Source organism: Balaenoptera physalus (assembly GCF_965194825.1).
Source record: "Balaenoptera physalus genome assembly, chromosome: 2".
In the NCBI taxonomy this organism is placed as follows: domain Eukaryota; kingdom Metazoa; phylum Chordata; class Mammalia; order Artiodactyla; family Balaenopteridae; genus Balaenoptera; species Balaenoptera physalus.
Genome location: NC_138883.1, coordinates 81,083,077 through 81,106,060, shown reverse-complemented (window position 1 = coordinate 81,106,060; position 22,984 = coordinate 81,083,077). Strand labels below are relative to the sequence as shown.

Here is a 22,984-nt window from a genome sequence, read left to right as displayed (position 1 = left end):
AAGGTCAGTCTGGCGCTGTCCATATAAGGGCCTCCACTTGGACCACAATAAACCCATCATAAAAATCCCGAGTCTCAAAGACTCTTGCTGTACTGAATATATCTAAAGACTGTACAGACACTGGCTTACTTGTGAGAGAAAAGTTTGCACATTTCTGTTTGAACCTGGACCGGCCTGGACCAGTTCTAGCTCAGTCCCAGCCCCTGGGCCCTAGATCTAATCTCTCCTCTGCACTTAGACCTTTACCTGTAGGATCAAGCCTGGTTTGATAACAGAGTTCAAATGAGGTAATGCTTTGAAAAGTGAAAAATAACTTACAATATGTGAGAATACCAGTGGTAGTAACACTGGACTTGGAGTTACCTGGACTCTGGTTTATCCTTGATCACATGTAGCTGTGGAATCTTAGGCAACGATTTAACCTCTTGACCTCAGTTTCTTCACTGATGAATGTCGGGGCTGTTTTTCGGGGGAGGTAGGGAGGTGGAATAGGAAGAAAAAGATGGACTAGGACCCTCTTGGCTGTTGCACTTGCCCTTTATCTCTGATAGGACAGAAGGCCCCATCCCAGTGGTATTGGACTCATTGTAGCACATCATCACTGTTTGTGTCATTTCTTTATTCCAAGCCAAGCAGTTGATGTCTAAAATATAGACAGATTTTTGGCTAAATGGGGTTAAGACAATATGCCAATGAAAGGAAGTGGTGTCCTTTTGCCTGGGCAGTTTTTATGGCCAAGAATTGTGTGGATTGGGAATTTCTGCTTAGAAACATCTGAGGATCCCCTCATCATGTGCCCATATCTTTCCTTGATTCACTGGCTACATAGCTACAGAAATGGATTTTGCCTACACCTGGATACCCATGGTATCCCAGGATTAACTTCCTTGCAACTAGACTCGCTCAGTGTTGCTCTTCTAGGTAGGTGTAGACCAGGGCTGCTTCCCCTGGCAGTGCCCTGTTCTGAGCATAGTGTGCTCAGCTATGGAAGGCATCTGTGACCTCCTCCTCCAGAGCATGGGTGTAAATCCAGCTGGAGATGCTCTCAAAATACCTCAGAGTCTTGAAACAGGTGGAGGACGCAGAGATTAGATTCAGGCCTTTAGACAACCACCACCAGGGGTAGTGGGCTAAAGGGATATTCTCTGTGCCCTCCAACAGTGCTTCTCAAACTTGAGTGTCATCAGAATCACCTGGAGTGCTTAGTAACCCTCAGATTGTCCGGCCCCATCCCTGGAGGTTCGGATACAGTGGGTGTGGGGTGGGTCCAAGAATTTGCATTTCTCGCAATTTCTTTGCCAGTGCTAATGGCGCTGGTCCACATTTTGAGAGCCAGTGTTCTACAGCTTCTTTCTTCCTGTTTAACCCTCACCATCAGAAGATAAGGTGGGGCTACCTTGTGTTGGCCAGTACCCGTGACGGAGAGCACCACGGCTTTCCCACAGTGAATAAGGCCCAGATTGTAGTTTCTCACCGTGACCACTAACCCCATTTGTGGCAGTAGAATAGAATTTTAACTATTCACCTGTTCTTGAGGTTGCATCTTATCTCAAATTAGAAGGTCATCTAGTTCGGTGGCTTCCAAAAGCCAGTTTAAGAACCAGTGCTAGGCTGATTGTGTAACCAAACCCAAGGAACTTGTTAAAAATACAAATTCTTTGTCCCTGCCCCAGGATATTTTGATTTAGTAAGTCTGGGATAAGGCCTGGGGACCTGTGTTTTTAACAATCTCCCCTGATAATTTAGTCCACTTCAAAGGTATCTATCCACAGGCCTTGAGTGTTTCTTTCCATGGTCACACACAGTGCGTTCAGTAACACGCAGCTATTCTGAGTATCTTTGCCCCAAACTTAGACTGTGCCTTTAGTCAAGGGATTAGCAACCTTTTAAAAGAAGCATGCCCAGTAGTTCTTTATTTAGTTTTTCCCCATCAGAGGTGGCAACGTTGGTGGAATGGCCTTGGGTCAGCCCTTTAAAAAGGCTGTAATGGGCACTGAGTTCTTCAAAGAAGTGCCATTCCTGGCACGTTTGGAAGTGACTGCCTGCACTCGGGCAGTCCACCCAACCCCTTCGGGACCATGAAGAGTGCAGTCGCCCCAGTTTGGGATTATCAGAGAGAGGGGAGGGCCCTTGAATAAACTCATTGATAAGTTTAGCCCTTTACTCATGCAGCAGACCATCACTGGGTGTCTCCTCTGGGTCAGACATGAAGGTGTGCTCTCAGGATAAAAAGATAAACAAGATCCCACACTTCTGAGTCCTAACTTCAGATGCTTAGATACATGCCATTATCTCCTTTTCCTCCTCCGACACGTGCATCTGTGCCCGTATACACACCATTTTCAGCACAGAAACTCATTTGGCACGGATGCCAAGGATTGCCAACGCAGCCCTCAAGCAAGGAAACAATGTCCACTTTAAGGGTTACTTTAGTATCATCTGCACAGTTTTGTTTTAGGTTGCAGATCACACAGTTGCCTTTTAAAATTTTTCTTTTAAAAGAAAAATTGCTGTTGTCAGTCCTCTATGCTAGAGTTGGTTCACAATCCATTGGAGGAAAAAACAAATTTATTGTGTGTTTGCAGAAGAAAATTCCTATCTTTATAGAGGTATAAACACTAATATTAATTTAAAAATCTAATGTCTAGTATCCGGTTATTATAAAAATAGGTGCATTTTTCTTTACAATTATTTGTCACACTGGATCCAAATTCAAATATTTTACAACGTTTATATACACTTATATAAAATGGACCGCTTTATATTAAAATGCATGTAATGCTCCTGTCTTCTCCAGTTTAAGTCAGTCATCAAAGGATGCTCAATCCAGCTTTTTTTTTTTTTCTTGAGCTAAATATAGTGAATCATATAGTTTGAAGGTGTTACCAGCCCTCTGTGCTTTTAAGCAAGAGAGAATGTACTGTGGAAACCCTGTCTCTCATTTTTAAGGTCATTGATTGGGTTAAAAAGGCAAATGCCTTTTTTTGTTGAACTTCCTTCAATTAAGCCGTTAACCTTTTAAAATAAGTATATTCAAGAAATCTATCAAAAAAAGCTAAATGAGATTTTTAACAAAATCCTGACAATTTCAGCTTAAACATATACACAGAAACCATATGTGCTTAGGAAGAAATATATACACACAGGCATTGTTTACAGTGTGTGTTTTTATATTTGGAAGACATTGAAGGAAGAGCCATTCCATACATACATTATCTGAAATGTACATCCAGATAGCCCACATAGATTCTTCCATCCAGAGACAAAGATATCTTTATCCGTGGTAGGTCGACAGACAGACTGACTTCAAACTTGCACTTGCAGTGTGGGTTTTTTTCCCTCATCTCCGGGTACTGCTTTTCAAAATCGCCTCAGGCTATAGGACAGCACCTCAGATCCCCAAGGCCCACTGCCTGGCTCCTAATAGCCACTCTCCATCTGTGTCACATGAACAGCTGATGAGATCGCTCCAGTGTCTGTATTTTGGAGAGCATATCCACCCAGGTTAAAATGCTAGGGTTGCCAAGGAGCAGTCAGAAGCCGTTAGTGTGGGTGAGAATTTGCCTTGCAGCAGTTCCTTGGCATGGTGGAAAGCGTGTGTGCGTGTCCCTGCTTGAGCTTGTGTGTGTGTGTGTGTGTGTGTGTGTGTGTGTGTGTCCTTGTGCAAGTGACCCCCTCGTGTACATGGGTGTGTAGGGAGGGTAGACAGATGAAGACTAGACTCCATCTAACCAGTATTCAAAAGTCAAATGCCTTTGTTTCCCTGTCCTCTGATTAGTTCTTTGACTACTTGGGGTCCTTTCGACTCACTTTTTCTTTTTTTTTTTAATCATAACAGACGGCAAAGAAAAAGAGAACAGCAACTTCGGGGTCATGCTCTAGTGTTTGGGCAGATGGAAGGGAGCTGCTTTGCCTTGGGGCAGGGTGGTTGTAATGAAGTGGCCTGTCAGTCTGTAAATAGTGAGGGTCATCTCTTCCATGTGATGGAGGGTATCGCATTGCAGTGAAAATGGAAATGTCAATAAAATTAATCTGCCAGCTCTTTGCTGTGGCTTTTCTGCTTCTCTGGCCAAAGAAGGTTGAGGGTTTTTGTGGTGCAAAAGGAAAAGAACAGGTATAGGGAAGCCCACCAAGCAGACGGGACAGGTTAGGAGGCGAGGGGCCTGTGGCAGGATATCCCACGTGGCCCCATCCAGGAGGAGGGAGCTGGTCTGGGAATGAGCTGGTGGATCTATAGCATTTCCCTGGGAAGCTTCGGAGCGTCTAGCTCTGGCTACATTGAGCACAGAGTTTATTGTTTTAGGCTTTCTTGGACAAGGTTTTTACTTAGCATGGGATTTATGGCATTTACTGCTAATGAATGTCTATTCTTAAATTACAAAAACCCCCCATCTCAGCGCAATTCCCAGATGTCCTTCCAGGACCCTGGCTTCTTAAACACCAGCAGGGAGCATAAACTCTCCACTTCTCTGTTTTCCTCTTTCGTGTGGCTCCAGGCTAATGATGTGCAAGGAAAACACAGCCATCTATAAAGCCCCAGTGCTGTCCCCGTATTCTTCATTTATTTTGCATTTGATTATGCCACAAGTCGGATCTTGTTTCTTTCCTTTTTTTAAAGTTATTAGTTCAAATATTAATGTAGGGATATGGCATATATTGCTTCTCTTGATTGATGCCTTCCCAAAAACAGGAAGACGTGCCCGTATGAATTTTAAGAAAGTAGGGGTCCTGCAATGCCTTGCCAGAAGAGTTTTTCAGATACATAATTTAGATGCCCTCCAGGCAGGCTTTCAAGGCATTTTTGCCGGAGGGCAAGAAAAAATAACTATGACTGTTAAAAGTAAATGATTTTTGCTAATGCACAATTAATGCCAGAGAAAAAGCACAGAAGAGAAAGATGTTGATAGAAACTTCTGATTAAGTGAGTACCCTACCTTGATGTGCATCTTTTTTTTTTTTTTTTTTTTTTAATGATAATGATCAGTGGTGCAGAGAGCTAAAAGTTTTCATGTCACGCGGATGCTGAGTCCAGGGCCATCTGAGGAGTGTGATTAGTTCTTAGTGTGCGTGCTTAGGAGGTGACAGTTCTAGGAGGGGCTGAGCAGGCAGTGTGTTATGTGCAATGAACAGTGACACAGTTACTGTCACCTATGCAGGCAGCCTAGAATATATAGACTACAGAACATTTAACTTGATTACCCTACAGTATGTGTTCACTCTGGGCATGGGGATGCATTTTCGCTGAATGGGTTTTCTGACGGCGGTTTTCCCACACTGGATTCCATAATTGACAAAGAACTACTGCACTGTGTCAAGAGCACAATTAGAATGGAATTAATGATATGGGCGAGTGTGAGACACACAAAATTAACATTTGAAGAGGTCTGGTTTAATTTTGTCTTTTACATATTTGTGTCTCCAATTATACTTTAAGGAAAGAGAATATACCCGCTTAATGGATTTCTTTCAACAAGCTTAGCTGAGCTCGTCGTTAGTTGTTCGTTGTTGTTGGCACCCTTTCCTGTGTTTTCTCTAATGTATTTTCATTTCTTTCTACTAGGGGATGGTTTAGACAACAGTGTAGCTTCACCTGGCACAGGTGACGACGATGATCCTGACAAGGACAAAAAACGCCAGAAGAAAAGAGGCATTTTCCCCAAAGTAGCAACAAATATCATGAGAGCATGGCTCTTCCAGCATCTCACAGTAAGTCAAGATGAAAGAGAAAAATAAGTTTTGTTGTGTTGCCTTCTCCTAGCAAGTTAGATGGGCTCATACAGATTTTTTTTGTTGAAAATAGTGCCTATTTTCCCTTTCTCGAAATCTGATGGTTAACAGAGCAGTTAAGGTTTTACCAACTCTCACCAGCACCCCCCCCAAAGAGTACCCTGTAGAAAGGAGGAGTTTTTGTTTCCATAGGTCAGGAATGGACCTTATTAAAAATGGTCTAGGGCCCTAAACAGTATATATAAGTAAATGTGTTATTTACGCTAAAAGGTATGAGAGCAACTTCAGATAATGCAAGTGCAACCAAGGGAAACAGCTGTAAGGAGCTCACGAATCCATAAACGTTGCCGATTACACTCGTAACGAAAGCCATCTCCTCTAGCAGGCAAAAAAAAAGCACTTTGCCACATGCATGTCCAAGCTCATGGTACCAGGGGCAACTCTAATTGCTGAAGCAGCTTGCAAACATGTCACATGTTTATATGACAAACGCAGAAGGGTTATAGGTGCTATAACACCTTTGTTTCTAAGGTAGAGATTAAAGATTCGTTTTTAGCGGTTCAAGTCCATTATCTTATAAGCCGATCCTGTTCACTTGTGGGAAAAGATCAACTATGTGCAACATTTTTAAAGTAACAGTTTATCTTCCTGTTTGCAGTCGGTTTTTTGCATCATTTTATATATACCATTGACTCTAAGACCCTCGTGACAAAAACATTACAAGATATTTTTACAGAGGAACTAGGCACTCATATTTTACTGTTCATTTGGAAATTCTGGGGAAATGGTGAAGATGTCAGAGGCTGTTTCTTGCTATGAGATTGTTTTCAGGCCTTTCTATTTAGGCTAATGCTTAAAAATAGAGTAGCACATTGAAAGCTGAAGGTCTTTGATTATCCAACTTGTGGGTTGCCATGCTGAATGACATTAGTTACAGTGTCATGGGTCCAGCACAAGGTTCCACTTTTATTTATGGCGGTAGCAGCTGATCTGCTCTTGTAGCAGAGCTACAAAGGGCAAGGGGTGGGGCAGGAGCAGCGGTGGGGAGGTGGGGAGGGCAACGTGATAGATTCACATTCCTAAATCGGCCATTTTGATGTAAGGACATTAGTAGCAAGCTAAGGTGTATCGATCTGGCCGGTGGTGTCAGGATTAGCTGGGAGAACCAACGAGGCTGCCGTGGCAGTGGTTATTCTTGCCTTGCAGCTATGGCCATTTCAAAGGTCAGGGCCCTGCACTGACTGGACTCAGAGGAATTAGACAGAACATGCAGTCTCTGGGCTGATTACTTAACCAAAGACAAAATAATGAGTCCTAAGCAAATACTGACTAATTGAAAGGGCTGTAAATCCATTACATATTGGTCAGGGATAATCAGGAGTATTTAATCACTTTTATCTATTCAGGAGCACTGAAGCTGCAACAGCAAAGCCCTGAACCTTGCCATGTGGTTATTATTCTCATCATTATCAAAATTACTTCACAGCTGTTCTTTGCTACATCACCTCAGCTGGAGATTTACTAACCTGTAAAATGTTTTTAATTTGGAAGTCGAATGAGTGTGAGGGGAGGGGTTTCTCATTTTTAACTGAAGGTTTGTTTGGTTAGAGTAGCAAGTAAGAAAGGCAGGGTAGGAGCGAGTGGATGGCAGGCACGCCGCCTTCTCCCACCAGCAGCTCACCTGTCTGGCTTCCTCCCTCTGTCTTCCTTCATGCTCGGCCTTCCTTGGTTGAAAATCAAGACTTCACCCATTGCTTTCCAAGCCAACATCCCCATGTATTTTCACAGAACAGCAGGATCTTAGAGAATTTGGCTGCTTTGTTTACAAAACCAGGAAACTCAGACCCAGAAAAGGAAGTGATTGGCTCAAGGTCCAGCTGCAACCAGGACCCAAGCCTTTCTTGTCCCCAGCTCCGTGCTCTTTCTACCACATTATGATGACTTTGCGAAGATCACGATCACCTTTAACAGTTGCATAGCAGTCTCACAGCCTCTGCCATCAAAATGCTCAGCGTCAAAGGGGGGAAATATGGAGAAGCAAAGTGCTGTTCGCTTTACTTGTTTTTAAAATTTTCCTGCTCCCCCAACCTTTCCGAATAGAGAAGACTTACTTTGCATCTCTCTCTTGAGGCCAACTGTCTCGTTCACCGCCCAGGTCTGTGCCTTGAATCTCCCGCGGAGTGTCCAGAGCCCTGCTGGACCTCCTGCCTTGCCCTGTTGGTGCCTTATCTCCCGCCTCCCTGTGCTGGATTCAACCCACTGTGCGCCGTGGCCACGCGCGAGGAATTGTGTGTGAGCACTGATTCCTGGGTGCGCTTTGTACTATACACTAGGTACTGTGTACTATGTACCTTCTCCCCACCCCGAGGTTGCTTTCAGCTAGATAAATGTGCATGAGGCTTTGTGCAGAATTCTCTGTCCAACTGAAAATCTTAATTAATGCCTGTCCTTGGAGTGGGGAGAGAAGACTCAAATAGCCTGAGCCGGGGAGTCGGGAAACCAGCATTTCGAGTTCAGTTTTCCTGTGTCCTGCCCGAACCTCAGTTAAGTCAAGTTCTCTGGACCTTCCATTCCCCTATTTTTCAAACAGATCTGCATGTTGCAGTCTCCTTTCCCACACTCGTGTGTGTTGGTTACACTCAGAGAACAGTCAGAGCACCTCTGTGCCCCAAACTCCTGGTCATCCTCTCCTCTCAGTCCCCCCTTCCTTTTTATTTTCCATTAAGTGCTTTCTTTTTCTCCTCCCCATGACCTTCTTTCACATCATGCCCCTTTCATTACTTTCTCCGCTGGCTTTGTCTCTCAGTCCGTCTCTCTGCTCCCCTCCCCAGCCTTTTCTGCACCTCCCTTGTATGTAAGGAAATTCTCCTGGGCTTTCTCTGTGAAAACGTCTTCCCTCTTCATCCCCACGTCACCCCAACTGCAGAGGAGAGGTTCAGTAACTTTGATGAAGATGGTTCTGTAAAACTTTTACTTCCCAATCTTTAACGAGCTGAAAGATTTACTCGGCTATAATTCTGAGCGCAGAAACCAAGAATAGAGACCCCTAACTAACGACATGTTAATTTAGACCCCTTTTCTTACATGCACTAACAGGCGTGAGGAAGTCCTTGGAAATAGAGATGCCCCACTATATTTTTCTGTCATTTAATTAATTTCAACTTTCAAAGTGAAATGTTGGCTCTAGCTCACTGAAAATAGATGTAGTCTAAATTATTATTTCATGTAAATTTCTTTACAAGTGCATGATTCAATGCGCATTCCTTCATTATTAGTCTCTTTAACATTATTTCAAACTGGTTTGTTCCCTTTTGTGCAGTATGACCTGTTCTTGTATTACAATAATCCCTGATGTACCCTTTTTTCTTTCTTTTTTTTAAAAAGAGGCTAATTGAATTATCTCATTATTTTAATTTGTTAAGCAAATGTATTTTGCATCTCAGGATGTGTTCTTAAAGAAGGGGGCTGCTGAGGCTTTGCCCCCTGAATGGGCCATTGGCCCATTTTGACATTCATGCATTCATTAACTAGCAGAACATAAAAGAACTCTGGTTGTATTTTTTTTTTTTCCAAACACCCAACCAGCATGGAGCAACTTTTCCCAATAAGCCACAGGGGTCTCTCTACATATGTTCTCAACTGCAAGCTATTGTCACCTATTCTGAATACCTCAAAAGGCCCAGAGAGAAAAGAACCCCACCTCAACAAAGGCCAACTGTAGCAATTGTTAAGTCTTAGTCTCAATATGACAAAAATCATTAACCTTCAGTTTTCTTGGAAGAACAAGTTCCACTACAACTGTAACAGTTAAAACAATCTCTCAAATTCCTATGCACCACCAGCTTTACGGGAAAAGGTAATAAACTCACAGCTAATCGATGATATTGAGGAAAATATTTAAATCCAAAGTGGCCTCAAAAAACCAAACTCTTTGATGAATTGAGGAATTTCCATAGTCTGAGTTAAGCACTTTGAACTTGCTTAGTCTGAAGCTAAATAATTAGTTTGTAGTTTCTAACTACCAATTTCGAAAATGTCCTTTAAACGTCACAATAATTTTCAGGAAATGAATTCATATAAATATTTAAAGGCTCACAATAATTTTAAGGAAATATATCCATGTAAATATTTTTTTGGAAATTCAACTAGCAAACGCATCGTGTGTTACTGTTACCCCCCCTCTTCTACTGGTGGACGGCTCTGCCTGGCTTCTCAGACTAAGAAATCTAGTGAAGATCGAAGAAAGAATCTGTTGGAATGTATGTGCTTTCGCTGGAAAGTACCCAATGGCAAAAAAACGTAGGGAAATCCTAGGGAAGTATATTCTTTTCCCTAACACATGGAGATTATGATATCATAAAAGTAAGCCTGCCATTACAACTGTTTTTATTTAGCTTCAAAGATAGTTAAAGAAAGAAACAGCAAGAAATAATACCCGGGTTGACGGTTTATTCTTAACCATGAAAAACTCCTCCACGCCAAGAAGCCCTTAGTGTGCTCAATTAGGCTCTCAGGCACCTTCTTTTCTCAGGCACTTCTCTTGCCACCTTCAAGAGCTCCCCTAGTTGTGCTGCAAAGAATATATTTGATCATGGAATGAAAACAGGAAGTGCTCACACACAAAGACACCACTTGCTCATACCCGTTTCTGACTAAAGATTTTCTTATTTGAAAACATAGGGATAAAGCTCACCCTTAGTGGATGTGGGACTTCTTTCAAAGCTATGTGTACAGAATCAGAAGCAAATTTATTTTAAAGTGATATAATATCATGCAGCCTGCTGGATGCAGGTTCTAAAAACTCTGCCCTTTGTTCATGGCAAAATGCTTCACCCCTCTCCATACCTCTGGTGGTAAAGCAAGTGGAATGAAGCGTGCCTCTCAGGTGTTCACCAGTTTCACTCCTTGCCTATTAGAGTTTGTTCATGGGATTTTGTAAAGGTCTCTTTTGAGTAATGAAAATGTGTTTTAAAGTATATTGTCCTACAGAGACAATGCACCCAAGTAATGAGTAAATACGGCTCCATGTTATGTAGAGAAACTTGTTTCTTCTCCAGTGAATTCAAGACCATATGACAGTCAACCTAGTCATCTCAGATTTTTTATTGTATTGTATATGTGTATATACACACACACACAAACACACAGAAGAGAGAATGAGAGAGAGAGAGAGAGGAGAGAGGGGTGAAACTAGACCATTTTGCCTTTTAACTGGTTCTCTTCATCTTGTACAGATCGAGACAGTTTCTTTTCTCAATGAGGCAACACAGTGTCAAGGTTAAGAGCACAGGGCCTGGAATCTTCAACACAGTAGCTTTTTGATCTTGAGCATTGAGGTCTCTGGACCTCAACACTCCATATCTGTAGAATGGGGGTAATTTTAGAACCAACGTTGCAGGCATTAAATGAGACAACATAAAGCATTCAGCTCCATGCCTGGCTCTTGTAATAAGTACATACTATAAAGTAACTGTAATTTTGTCTTATAGTCTAGTTGAATAGCTACCAGGAGACTTTGACCAGTTGAACTGGGCAACCAAAATTACCACATACTTTCCTGGGACTGTGTGAAATGGAGAGACTGGCTTTGCCAGACAAGTCCCAAAGGCCCCTCAGCAGGAGAGAACATAGTCTAACCTCCACCTTCTAGAGCCATGTAAACATTGGATGGCTGCCCAGTGGTGCTAGGTGATCGCATCAGAGAGTCCTGGTGCCCATGGAAAGCCAGAGCATCCTGGTGAGCCTTCTGGGATGGGGGTGGGAGGTAGAAAAGAAACTGGCTGTGAAATAGTTTGGAACGCCTCAGCTGGGGCCTCCTTTTGGTAGAGAACCTCCCCTTCCCCATAAGGGTTCCAGTACGTGAATAGCATTTAGAATCTCCCGCTTCCTCAGAGTACCAGAGTCTAGGCTCTCTGAGAGACAGCACAGTGTGGGTTTTTAAAAAGGGTCACTGGATGTGAAATTAGGCTTGGGTTTTAGCTCTGTGGTCGTAGGTGAGCTATTCAACCACTGAACCTATTTCCAGACCTACAAAATGAAAAGAGTAAATATGTGCTCTACTTAGCTGGTTGGGTTGCTGCGAGGCTCAAATGATGTGGTCAGTTTGTAAACTGTGATGTGCTGCACGAAGTCAAGTACTTTGGTTTTTGGTTGTGAGCTTGGGACTCCAGCAGCTTGAGGCCTCTGGTACCTCATGAAGTCACCACGAGTGAGAGACGCAGTGCAGCCTGCCTCGTTCTTCTCTACCCCAGTTTCTCCACTTGTCCATTTCCACAAGGGTATCCATGGAGACACTGTGATAATTTCCATCATTAGACGTCTTTTTAAGGGCCTCGAATGGTAAATTGAATCAGTATTTCAGGGACATTAGTTATTTCTACTTGGAAATTAGTGCCCTCATGATTCTGAGATCTGTCTACATTAATACTACTTGCTATGGGCCAAATTAATCCCAAATATAAAATGTTGGCCTTACTTACACAGTGAAAGATGGCCTTTCTCATAGTCAGGGATACAGATGTGCACGGAATACGAGTGGGGCTCATGGGCTGAGACATGCTTGTGTGGAAATGCCTGTGCAGAACACACAGCTGAAAAACACCAGCAGAAAGAGCCTCCCGCAAACATGCAGCAAAGTGAGGCCGCCCATAGCCTTAGCCTTCGCATTGTTTTCCTGCTTGCCAGGAGAAAACATCTGTGAATTATTTGAACGGAACCTTATCCTAGAGATCGGCTGAATTGGTGTCATCTCTGTTTAATTTTAGGAAATGATGTCACAATGCATTAAATAACAATGCTGGGTGATTTATTTTCCCGTGGACATGCTGTCCTAAGCATTCCTCTTCTCTTGCAATGTTTCCAATTAACTGTAAGCTTGAGTGTTCTTCCTATTTCATAATGATTTTGAGGGGTGGGGGCTGGAGATTGGGGTGGGAAGAGTGGTAATTTCAGAGGTTGCCGAGGTTCAGAGCTAATGGCACATCCGTCATGTTCTTATTGGGGCAGGAGGGTACTGAACGTCGGGGCTGTGATCATCACTGGCAACCTACAACAGTGTTGGTTTTCAAGAATGTCTAAAAAAGAAAGCCTGAACGTTCTGATCCTAGCCATCCAACGAGCCACTAGATAATTTTAATAGCGACCTGCATACTGTAGCTTCTGCCTTTATCAAAGTTTCCATGCACTCCCTTCTTCAGTAAAGAATAGAGGACATAAGTCAATTCTGTGTGCCATCTGTCGTCGTTTTTACAATTTCTCAAATTAAAGAGACAGGCCAAAAATTTAATGTTATGTTGAATCCTAGAAACTCCTCTAGAAGAAATGAAATTGCAACTAAATTTACTTTGTCTGTCTTGAGGGAAAGAAAAAATGCATGCTGCTGTGTCATAACCTTTTACTCGCACTCCCAATTTGGTATTTAGGATTGGATTATGAGGGGTTCTGCATGTGAAAGCCTGCTGTGTTTCGGACTCAGCAGCCTTTGTCCACATTCTGAATGACTTTGAGGTAAAGTCCCCAGTACAGTGGCAGCAGCAGTGGCCTTTTGTGGAAGTGATGAGATGTATGGTCTCCTCTACGCAAACACGTCTGGTCAGGACATTTCAAAAGTATATCAGACAATCCCATTGATCTCATCTGAGATAGACTTAGAAAATTAAGTCCCAGATTATGAGCTACGAGCTGACAGACACATTTTAAAAAATAAGTAACTGAGGGAGAAGATTGAAGAATGAAATGCTTATTAAATTACCATCAAAAAGAAACTAAAATAATTATTAGCTCAAAGTTTAGCACCCAGTTTCATAAAATATCACTCTAATTGTTTAAAAATACGTTAAGGAATTCAAGGAGATGGAGAATTGAGGACCCTTGAATAAAAGAAAATAGAAGGCGTGTGCATATCTGAATATTCCGCTATTTAAAAACTCCAAGAATAGAGTGCCATTAAATGCTGTTTAGTGAAACCCGTGAATATTCATTCAGATCATAGAGAAAATTTCCATTTCTTCATTCCACGTGACTACAGTTTGCAAGTGTATTCTGTGGAGAGGTGGAGTTGTGGGGAATTAAAGTCCAGTTTGACTAGGTTATGAGAACACTCGCTGTCCCTCAGCTTTGCTGCAGGATAGGGTCATAAAGTGACCCTTAACATTCAGGATTCATTTTGATTTTAGAGACTGTTACTGCACAGATTTCAGAGGACTCCTGGAGATGCCCTGTCTTCTCTGTGCTGTAGTCTGCTTTTGCAATTTGAAACAGATTATGATGTGCAAAGATGATATCCAGCCCCACTGCTCCCATTAAGGAATAGTGACTTGGGTAGGAAGCCTTAGGTTGGTTGAATGGAATTTGCCATGTTACATTGACGTGCTGCGTACCACTTTCTCAGTTGATTGGCAGCAGTTGTTTACAGTATGCAGAGTAATCACTGGCACCCTTTAAAGGTGTATTATCCTCTTAACACATAATAGTAATGCCATTTTCATGCTTTTACATTTGCTATTCATATTTTGAACTGCCAAGTCCCAAATCTGCCAGAACTAATTTAAGTTGTTTTTATCTAATAGTGGATAAGTTGTCAAATCACAATATAATGGCAGATAATTTTTCTTAAACTATAGTTTTGCTTCTTGGTTATAATAGATAATATGAATATTTGTTAACTCTGACTTGATTGTCCACAGAAAGAAAAATTACAACTCAAGAGACTATTATTGCGGAATTCTGTGATGACAAGAAATGACGAGAATATTATCTAGTTATTCTGAGCATTATAGGAAATTAACATGAGCCACTAATCAGCCCTCTTCCAACCGCCCTGACCCTCAATTTACTGATACTTGATTTGCCTAACATAGCCAGATAATGGAGATCTACCCTTGTTAATCCCAGCACCAAATCTTGTTGCCGCTCTTAATTTTAATACTTCAGTTATCTGATTATAACTAGCTGGACATATTTACTTTTTGCATCATTCCCCTACACTCACAAGTATTCCAGAATTAATTTTGACTTGGAAATATCTGGTGATTCCATTACTAATAGTTTAGAAAAGGGTAATCCCGTAACTCTGGTCATCCTACAATTGTAAAATGGCTTATTTCTTGCCCTGGGACACCTGGTGTGACCCTGTGATAAGCCAACAATGAACAACCCAAGTGTACTGGGGGTGGTGCTACACTAGTGTTTCAAAAAGAAAAAGACTTTTATCAAACAGAATATGTGAATGCTGGATTATTCCCTGTAAATTTGGTGACATGTGAAAAGTTACGTGTTCCATTTCAGTGTTTCAAGATACCTGCAGGCAGCTCATGAGTTGTTACACTTGTTTTAAACCCTGCCTCTCAGTGAATTTTAAAAAAAAAGTGGTAAGAAAAGAATGCATGGGCCATATGAGATCATTATTAGCCAGTTATAAGCTCAGTTTAGTTTTTGCGTTAGTTTCTAGGAAACCATAAATTTAGACCCATGTGGCAAAATCCCACCGATTACTTGAAGGCACTTTGATAAGGACCCCTCTTATCGCTTAATCCTGATGCTTTTATGTTTGCTGGTGAACCACTTACGTGATAATCAAATATGACCATGTGGAAAGGCATCAGTTTTTAATATGACCTTTGTTACCAGCCTGGGAATCCTTTCAAAACAGTTTGGACTTTTTTTTTTTTTTTTCCCAGAGCAAGTTTAAAGGAAAGTGTGATTTAGTTCTCTTTGGTTCGTACATGCTTATACTCTCTTATCAGTGTCTATCCCAAATACCCCCCTGCTTATTTGAAATGTATATAATCAATTAAATAGAAAGGGGCTGCTTAAATTCTCCGGAATCTATGGTTCGACATGATTGGAGCAGACAATGGAAATGTTTGGAATTCGTCACCGAATCAGTGCTTCTCTTACCTTTAGATAGCGAGGACAATCTGTTAATTCTCTGTGCTCTACAAAAACAAACAAGCATTTGAGGGCAGGGAGAAAGAAGTTCCTCCTGTTTATAAGACTGTATAAATATACCAGAGGTGGCAGCATTCAGAGCAATTCAGTCAGCCTTTTGCCCTCTGAGTTATCTTGGGCAGGTCAGTTAATTTTCTGAGTGCTGGTTTTCTCATCTTGTTGTTCTGAGGGTTAGCTGAGATTAGAAATAGCCCTTTCAAAAAAGCAGAATGCTCTGCAAGTATAAAATGTTCTTCATGAATGTTTTCGTATAATCCACTGAAATAATTAATTTGCTCTGTCTTAGCTCCATGAAACCTGAACTTGGATATGGGTGAAACACTCTTCAAAGAAAAATATTATACTCGTTTCTTTAGACCTAAGTCTGTTTTGGAATGAGGATCAAATCCTACCGTTAGCATGATGCACACAAGGAAAAGGGAAAAAGATCTTGTGCACCATTCATACTGTGGTGCAGTGTTAGTGGCATCATGAGTCAAAGTACCTTTTGAAATTGCATAAACTCAAACTTAAGAGAAAGAACGAGATGATAGCAAACTAACCTCACTATAAGCTTATTCATACTCGTGTTATTATAACTTTGGGACCAGCTCCTTGGAGGTTTGGACATCTTTGTTCTTTATTCATAAACTTTTCATCCTGAGAAGTAATGGGTTCACCAGCTTGCCACTTTTCATCCTGGTGAGGATGAGCAGTTTTACATCTCTAAAATGGCAGTCTCGTAGGCCCACTCTAAAGAAGGTGCAATCCTGTGAGAGACACAGAATTATCTCATTGCAGCCAGAGACTAGTGGGAATATTATATTTTTTTGAAGATAGTTTCAATCTGGGTGCCAAAATCAGGCTACATTTGATTCTACATTCAGAGATTTGTGGGTGCTACAGCTTTTAAGACAGAATCCTCTGGCTGAAGCATAGAATATGTATGGGAGAATAGGGGGGAAAGTTCAGAAAGGTATACTGAGGCCTTAGGTTTAGACACATAAGCCAGATACCTGGGTAGAAAACTCTGTGGATGTTAGAAATGAGACTGCAGTTTCAGAGTGTGGGCTGATCTTTGTAGAAGCAGTGCTTGAAACCATGGCATTGTATAAAGGTAAGGAAGGAAGAGAGTGCAGAGAGAGGGGATTTGAGGATAGAATCTTTTTAAAAGCTACATTTAAAGGGAGGAAGAGAGAAGGTAATGAACAGAGATAAAGAAAGCAGATTGGTAGGAGCATAATCAGATCATGTGAAGAGAGAAGGAGTTTCAAAGTAGAGGAAGTAGATTCTGTAGAAAGATCAAGGACAATGATATTAACTAAAAATAAGCCTTTGGATTTGGCACTTGGGAGTCGTGGTCTGTCTCTGAATTCCACGGGACCGAAGAGTGAGCAGGCAAAGTTGGAAGGGAACAAAGGAAGAACAGGGGACTGTGCGTAGGGGTGGCAGCGTTTATCAGCAGAGGCGGATCAGGTGAATCAGGTGTTGCATCAGCGGTGGGAAGGGATCCTGGGGAGAGAAACTGAGGTGTAGGTGTTGGGAGAGGCGGGGTGGGAGGGGGTGAAGAGAATGACAATGGATAATCCAAGGTTCAAGAGGAAGCCAATGAAGGTGGGGTCAAAACACAGGTAGAAAGGTGGGTAGGAGGCAGACACATTTTGTAAAGGGTAGGAAGAAAGCTGAGGGACTTGAGAAAAGATCTTCTCTAACTGGATGAGTAGGAACTGTGGAAAGTGTGATCCAGAGCTCCAGAGCGAATTAGGAAGACATAGCAGGGTGGCCTTGAGCACATAGGGCCAGGCTGGAATGGACCTGCTCCACCTCATTGCAGACTTTCCCAGGTAGAGCTCAGGAACCCAGGAGCAAGAGGGCAAAAGGAGACAACAGGAAAAATCTAAGCCTGGGATTGACAGCATGTGTGACAGGGAGGGTTTTACTTAGAGAATTCTTTAAATGGCTGACTAATAAGTCAAAATTCCCACGAGATATTCTTTCCTTGGATTGTGACTGAAAAAGGATTCTATGGTTCATCTGAATAATGGAAAAAATTAAGAAACGTCAAGATATTTTTGGAAAAGAAAAATGAGGACGGTCTTGCACTGAGTGTTATTAAAATAGATTATAAAGCTACAAGGTGTGGCACTGGCTAACACAATAGGCAGAATGATCATTTGAACAAAATAAGAATACATAATTTAATCCAAATATATGGAGATATTTATTAATTTTTTTTAAATTAATTTATTTATTTATGGCTGCGTTGGATCTTCGCTTCTGTGCGAGGGCTTTCTCCAGTTGCAGCGAGCAGGGGCTACTCTTCATCGCGGTGCGCGGGCCTCTCACTATCGTGGCCTCTCTTGTTGCGGAGCACAGGCTCCAAACGCGCAGGCTCAGTAGTTGTGGCTCACGGGCCCAGTTGCTCTGCAGCATGTGGGATCTTCCCAGACCAGGGCTCGAACCCGTGTCCCCTGCATTGGCAGGCGGATTCTCAACCACTGCACCACCAGGGAAGCCCGGTATTTATTAATTTTAAGGGCATCACTTCAAATCAATTGAGAAAAAAAGAGTAATTCAAAAAATGGTTTTTGGTTAGTGGTTTAACTATTTTTGAAAAAAACATCAAAATGAGTTCTGCATTTAAGAGTTCTTTGAAGTAGATTTAACTATTTCTCTTTCCTTTATTTAGTGAAATCCTTTCAGAGCACACAAGCGAAGAAATTATAAAGAAAGATGGTGACTGATTTAATAAAACAAGAATAAAAATTAATAGCTTTTGAATGTCAAGAAAACACCACAAAATAAAGGCAAACATGAAACTGGCAAAAATATGTACATCATATAACAGGCAAAGGGTTAGTGTCCTTAATAAATATGGTGTACAAATCAATAATGAAAAAAGTACAGTAGAGGGGCTTCCCTGGTGGCGCAGTGGTTAAGAATCTGCCTGCCAATGCAGGGGACACGGGTTCGAGCCCTGGTCTGGGAAGATCCCACATGCCGCGGAGCAGCTGGGCCCGTGAGCCACAATTACTGAGCCTGCGCATCTGGAGCCTGTGCTCCGCAACGAGAGGCCGCGATAGTGAGAGGCCCGCGCACTGCGATGAAGAGTGGCCCCCGCTTGCCACAACTAGAGAAAGCCCTCGCACAGAAGCGAAGACCCAACACAGCCATAAATAAATAAATAAATAAAATTAAAAAAAAAAAAAGTACAGTAGATAAAAAGGCACAGGTGAATAGATCCATTCACAAAAGAAGAAATACAGATGGCCAATAGGCACTGAAAAAATCTTCAAGGTAATTAGTAACCAAATTAATTTTTAAATCAGCAAGAAATTTTTTTTATAAAATTAAGAAAAACTAAAAATAATTAGTGTTCAGCACTGTTCAGAGGGGAAGGAGATATCTGGCTTAATAATGACTATAAATATTGGCTTAGTCTTTCTGGAATTTAAACTGGTAATATGCATTACTATTATAACTGTGTTCTTATCCTTTAATCCAATAATTTAGTTTCTAGAAGTTTATGATAAAGAAGTAATAAGAAATATACATAAAAATTAAGCAAAATTGTGTATAAAAATATTATTTATGATAATAAAACATTGAATATTCCCTACTATTCCATTATGGAATATTGTGGAATATTATATAATCATTAAAAATTATGTTCTCAAAAATACTTTGAGGTATGGAAAAATCTCTCAGTATCTTACCAGGTGAAGTAAAACAGATAAGGCAGTATGCATGATATGACTACAGTTTTGGAAAAGAAAATATTTGAGGATATATGCATAGAAGAACAAATGAAAATGTTAACAGTGATTATCTTTGAGTACTGAGATCTGGGTGACTTTTTTAACTTTCTTCTTTATACTTATCCATATGTTCTAAATTGTCTATAAAATGTGCATTGTATTTATACTACAAGACAATAAATTTTATTTTAATAAAGAGCCATGCTGGGTAGAGGGCTAATAAAGTGTGGTAGTACACTGGGAACACAGGAAGCCCACTGAGCAGCTGCAAGTCCAAATGAAGATTAAGAGGGAGAACAGAGAAGCAGGGAAGGAACATTTTAAGGTCTGCGATCTTGGAAATGCAGTATCTCTGCTTGACAAAATCCAGGGCTGGGGAAGCGGAGATGGATGACATTGGAATGAAGAGAGGCAAAATATTAGAAAGGTCTTTGTCATATATACTGAAGCCTTCAAAAGTAGAGGCAAGTGGTAGGGGGAAGAGGAACATTCTAGTGTGTACAGAAGCCACTGGGGAAGGTGAAAATGGCTTAGAGGTCAGCATTCTCCACAGCAGGGGAGAAGAATGGCAGCAAATGCTGTGAACTTCATGAGAAAAGTGAGTGGAAAGTCTTAGGTCAGGTGCTGGGAGCAGGGAATGAGAGAGAAATGGGGAAAGTCAACAGTCTGGCCTCTCTTCCCTGATTCCAGAGGGACTGATATGGAGGGAAAATGGGTTACTTCAGTGGGAGAGAGTCTTAGCCAGTTCAGGCTGCCATAACAAGTACCACAGACTGGGGGGCTTAAACGACAGAAATTTATGTTCTCACAGTTCTGGAGCCTTGAAGCCCAAGATCAAGATGCTGGCAGCATGAGTATCTGGTGAGAGCTCTCTCCTTGGGTTGCAAATGGTTGCCTTCTCACTGTGTCCTCACATGGCCTTTCCATAGTGTGTGTGTGTGGGGTTGGGGGGGGAGTGGAGAGAGAGAGAGAGAGAGAGAGGGCTCTTCCTCTTCTTATAAGGCCACCAATCCTACGAGATTAGGACCCCACCCTTCTGACCTCATTTAACCTAAATTACCTCCTAAAATCCCAGTCTTCAATTCCAGTCACAGTCGGGGTTAGGACCTCAACATACGAACGTTGCAGGAACACAGTTCAGTCCATGGCAGAGAGTTTTTAGGGAAACAATATTTCAGGACAAACTCAAGTTTCAGAAAGTCAAGGATGTGGAAGTTATGTTTGTGGAAAAGATCAAAGTTATTTTTACTCCCCGACACAGCAGGTGAGGGCGAGGGCAAAGGAGCCAGTTAACTTAGGATGTGGCGAGACAAAACAAAGGACCAGATGGCCAAGAGTCGTGCCTTGAGGATAGCAGGCCGTGGCTTGGAAGGCTCTCTAGGTTACGGTGGAAGATTGAAGTAGAGAAACCCAAACAACGATTCCTGAAATGTTTCCCTGAAGCACCTGGACGGAGGAGGGAAAGAACAGCAAGGAAGGTGTGGGGACGACTGCTCAGCCCGCTAAAGGAAACCACAGACTGGGTTCCTATTTTGGTCAGGCTCAAGGTTTGTTTGATCTAGCGGTTTTTCCTTAGAGTTCAGTTTTACATATGCTCCGGCGCCCCAACCAGCTTGTGTATCTTCAGGATGTTTTTCCCCCTCTTTCTTTCCCTTCCTCGTGGTGTTTAGATCAGGGAGGGGAGGGACTGGGGGAACTGAGGTCGGCGGACAGGCTCCCTCCCTGGTTGGTCAGGCTGTGCTCCTGACCCTTCTTCGGGACCTGTGATTAATACGAGCTTTGTAGCTGAGACTTGGCAAACCCCACGCTCCCCAGGACTCGATTCATAATTCACAGCAAGCAGGAGGAGCGGGGTCTTTGTGGTGGCTTGTTTGCTCTCTGCAGCACAAAAAGCAATGGGCTCTGACCTTCACTGTTATCTAATCAGGAAGTAGCCCGTCCTGGCGTGTGGTTGAGTCCTCCTAGGCCCCTCTACAACTGTAAATTATGTTCCAGCTCCCCGGATCTGGGGCACGCCACACTTTACATTACTATTGTGTATCTTAAAATAAACAGCATCGCAAGCTGTTTATTTTGGTGTTACTATGTATGCAATTTTAAAACAGTGGTTACTTAAACAAATGTCTGTGTTCCCACAGCACTTGAAAGCCAGTGTTTGCTCCTGTGGTTTTGGGTTTTGTCACTTCTGTTTGGAATATATCTGAAATCCATGCTGTGAGCAAGTGGAATGAACCTGGCAGCACCTAAGACAGGACTTGTTGTTGGGCCCTGCCCTTCACCGCGTGCAGCTGTCTTCCCCGGCCCGCCCCCCTACCCTCGGTAGTGCCATACGCACGTGCACAAACCTGAGATTTTATTTTCTCTATGGGGCGCTCAGTTTATCCCCATGAGTCATCTAGAGGGTCCTTTAAGTTCCTCGATGCTGTGCAGTTTAACTGAATAAGTGGTATTTGTGATGATTCTATAACAAAATACTGCTTCCAAATACTAATGTAAAATCGTCATTTGTGTGCTGTAGATAGAGCGCTTATTCCATTGACACAGCTGGGGCAAGATGAATGAGAAGAGGGGCAGTGGAAAAGATAGATGTAAAGTTTTGATAGTGACTTGCCCGGTGCCCTTGAGTCCTTCTGCCTCCACTGCCTACAGGCAGGGGCGAAGCAGGGAGGGCCAGTGTCAGCACAGACAAGACTTGTGGGCAGGAGTTCAGTTTGATTCACAAGAGGCCACTTACTAGCACTGTTTCTTTGGGCAAAGTTTTCAACATCTCCAATTTCTTCATCTGTAAAATGGGTAGGATTGTCTGGGTGGGAGGGGGACTGGATTAAATAGACTATGTGAAATAGCCTCTCTCAGTGCCTTGAACTGAGTAGTGGTACTCAAGAGTTAATCTTTCCCTTCTTCCTCCACCCCTCACACCAGGACATGAATTATAGCTGGGGGTGGTCTGGGTGTGGTCCCCTCAGCTTGAAGCTGCAGTTTATGTAATGTGGGACCCTCAGCATCTGATCTGGCCTGCTGGGTGATGCTTGGGATAGTCATTACCCTGAATCTGCTTAACCATGGCAGATGGGACCACAGCACCCCAGACTTCCTTCTCCATTCCCTGGCCCATTTTGAAGGAAAGAAGCATAGAACGATTTGAAGTTCTGTATTATATATGTCTCACTTCCTGACACTGGTGGAGATATCTAAAAGCAAATTGTAATCATCTTTCCATCTTGATGACATAAATTTCTTCCGTTGTACTGGTACATGATAAGGGAACTTTGGGAATAGATTTACTGGTTAATGAATGGATGGATGAAAAGCCTGTGGATTCTTGGGTATTTCAAGAAGTCTAAATTCCAGTTGTATAATGTATTGCCTTTTATACTCAGACTAAAAATTGGTCTACACAAGTGTAATGTTATTCTCACAATTCAGTTGTGTTAATGAAATAAGAACTTGCATATATGGTTATTATTTATGTTTTCTGCAAAAATCAACACTACTTTGAAAAATTTAGATTATAAGCCTATTATATTGAAATTGCGTAAGATAATAAGGCTAAAACACTAATTAGATGATGT

The 22,984-nt window shown here is 42.1% G+C and overlaps 1 protein-coding gene across 6 annotated transcripts in view; it reads left to right on the top strand.

Moving 5' to 3' along the window:
• Nucleotides 1-22,984, top strand: part of MEIS2 (Meis homeobox 2) — a 200,099-nt gene that overhangs the window by 55,270 nt on the left and 121,845 nt on the right. For all 6 annotated transcript variants that reach the window (XM_082443208.1, XM_082443211.1, XM_082443210.1 and 3 more), the window contains one exon: nt 5,561-5,706. In XM_082443208.1, the coding sequence (XP_082299334.1) occupies nt 5,561-5,706 (146 nt within the window). The remainder of the gene's footprint in view (nt 1-5,560; nt 5,707-22,984) is intronic.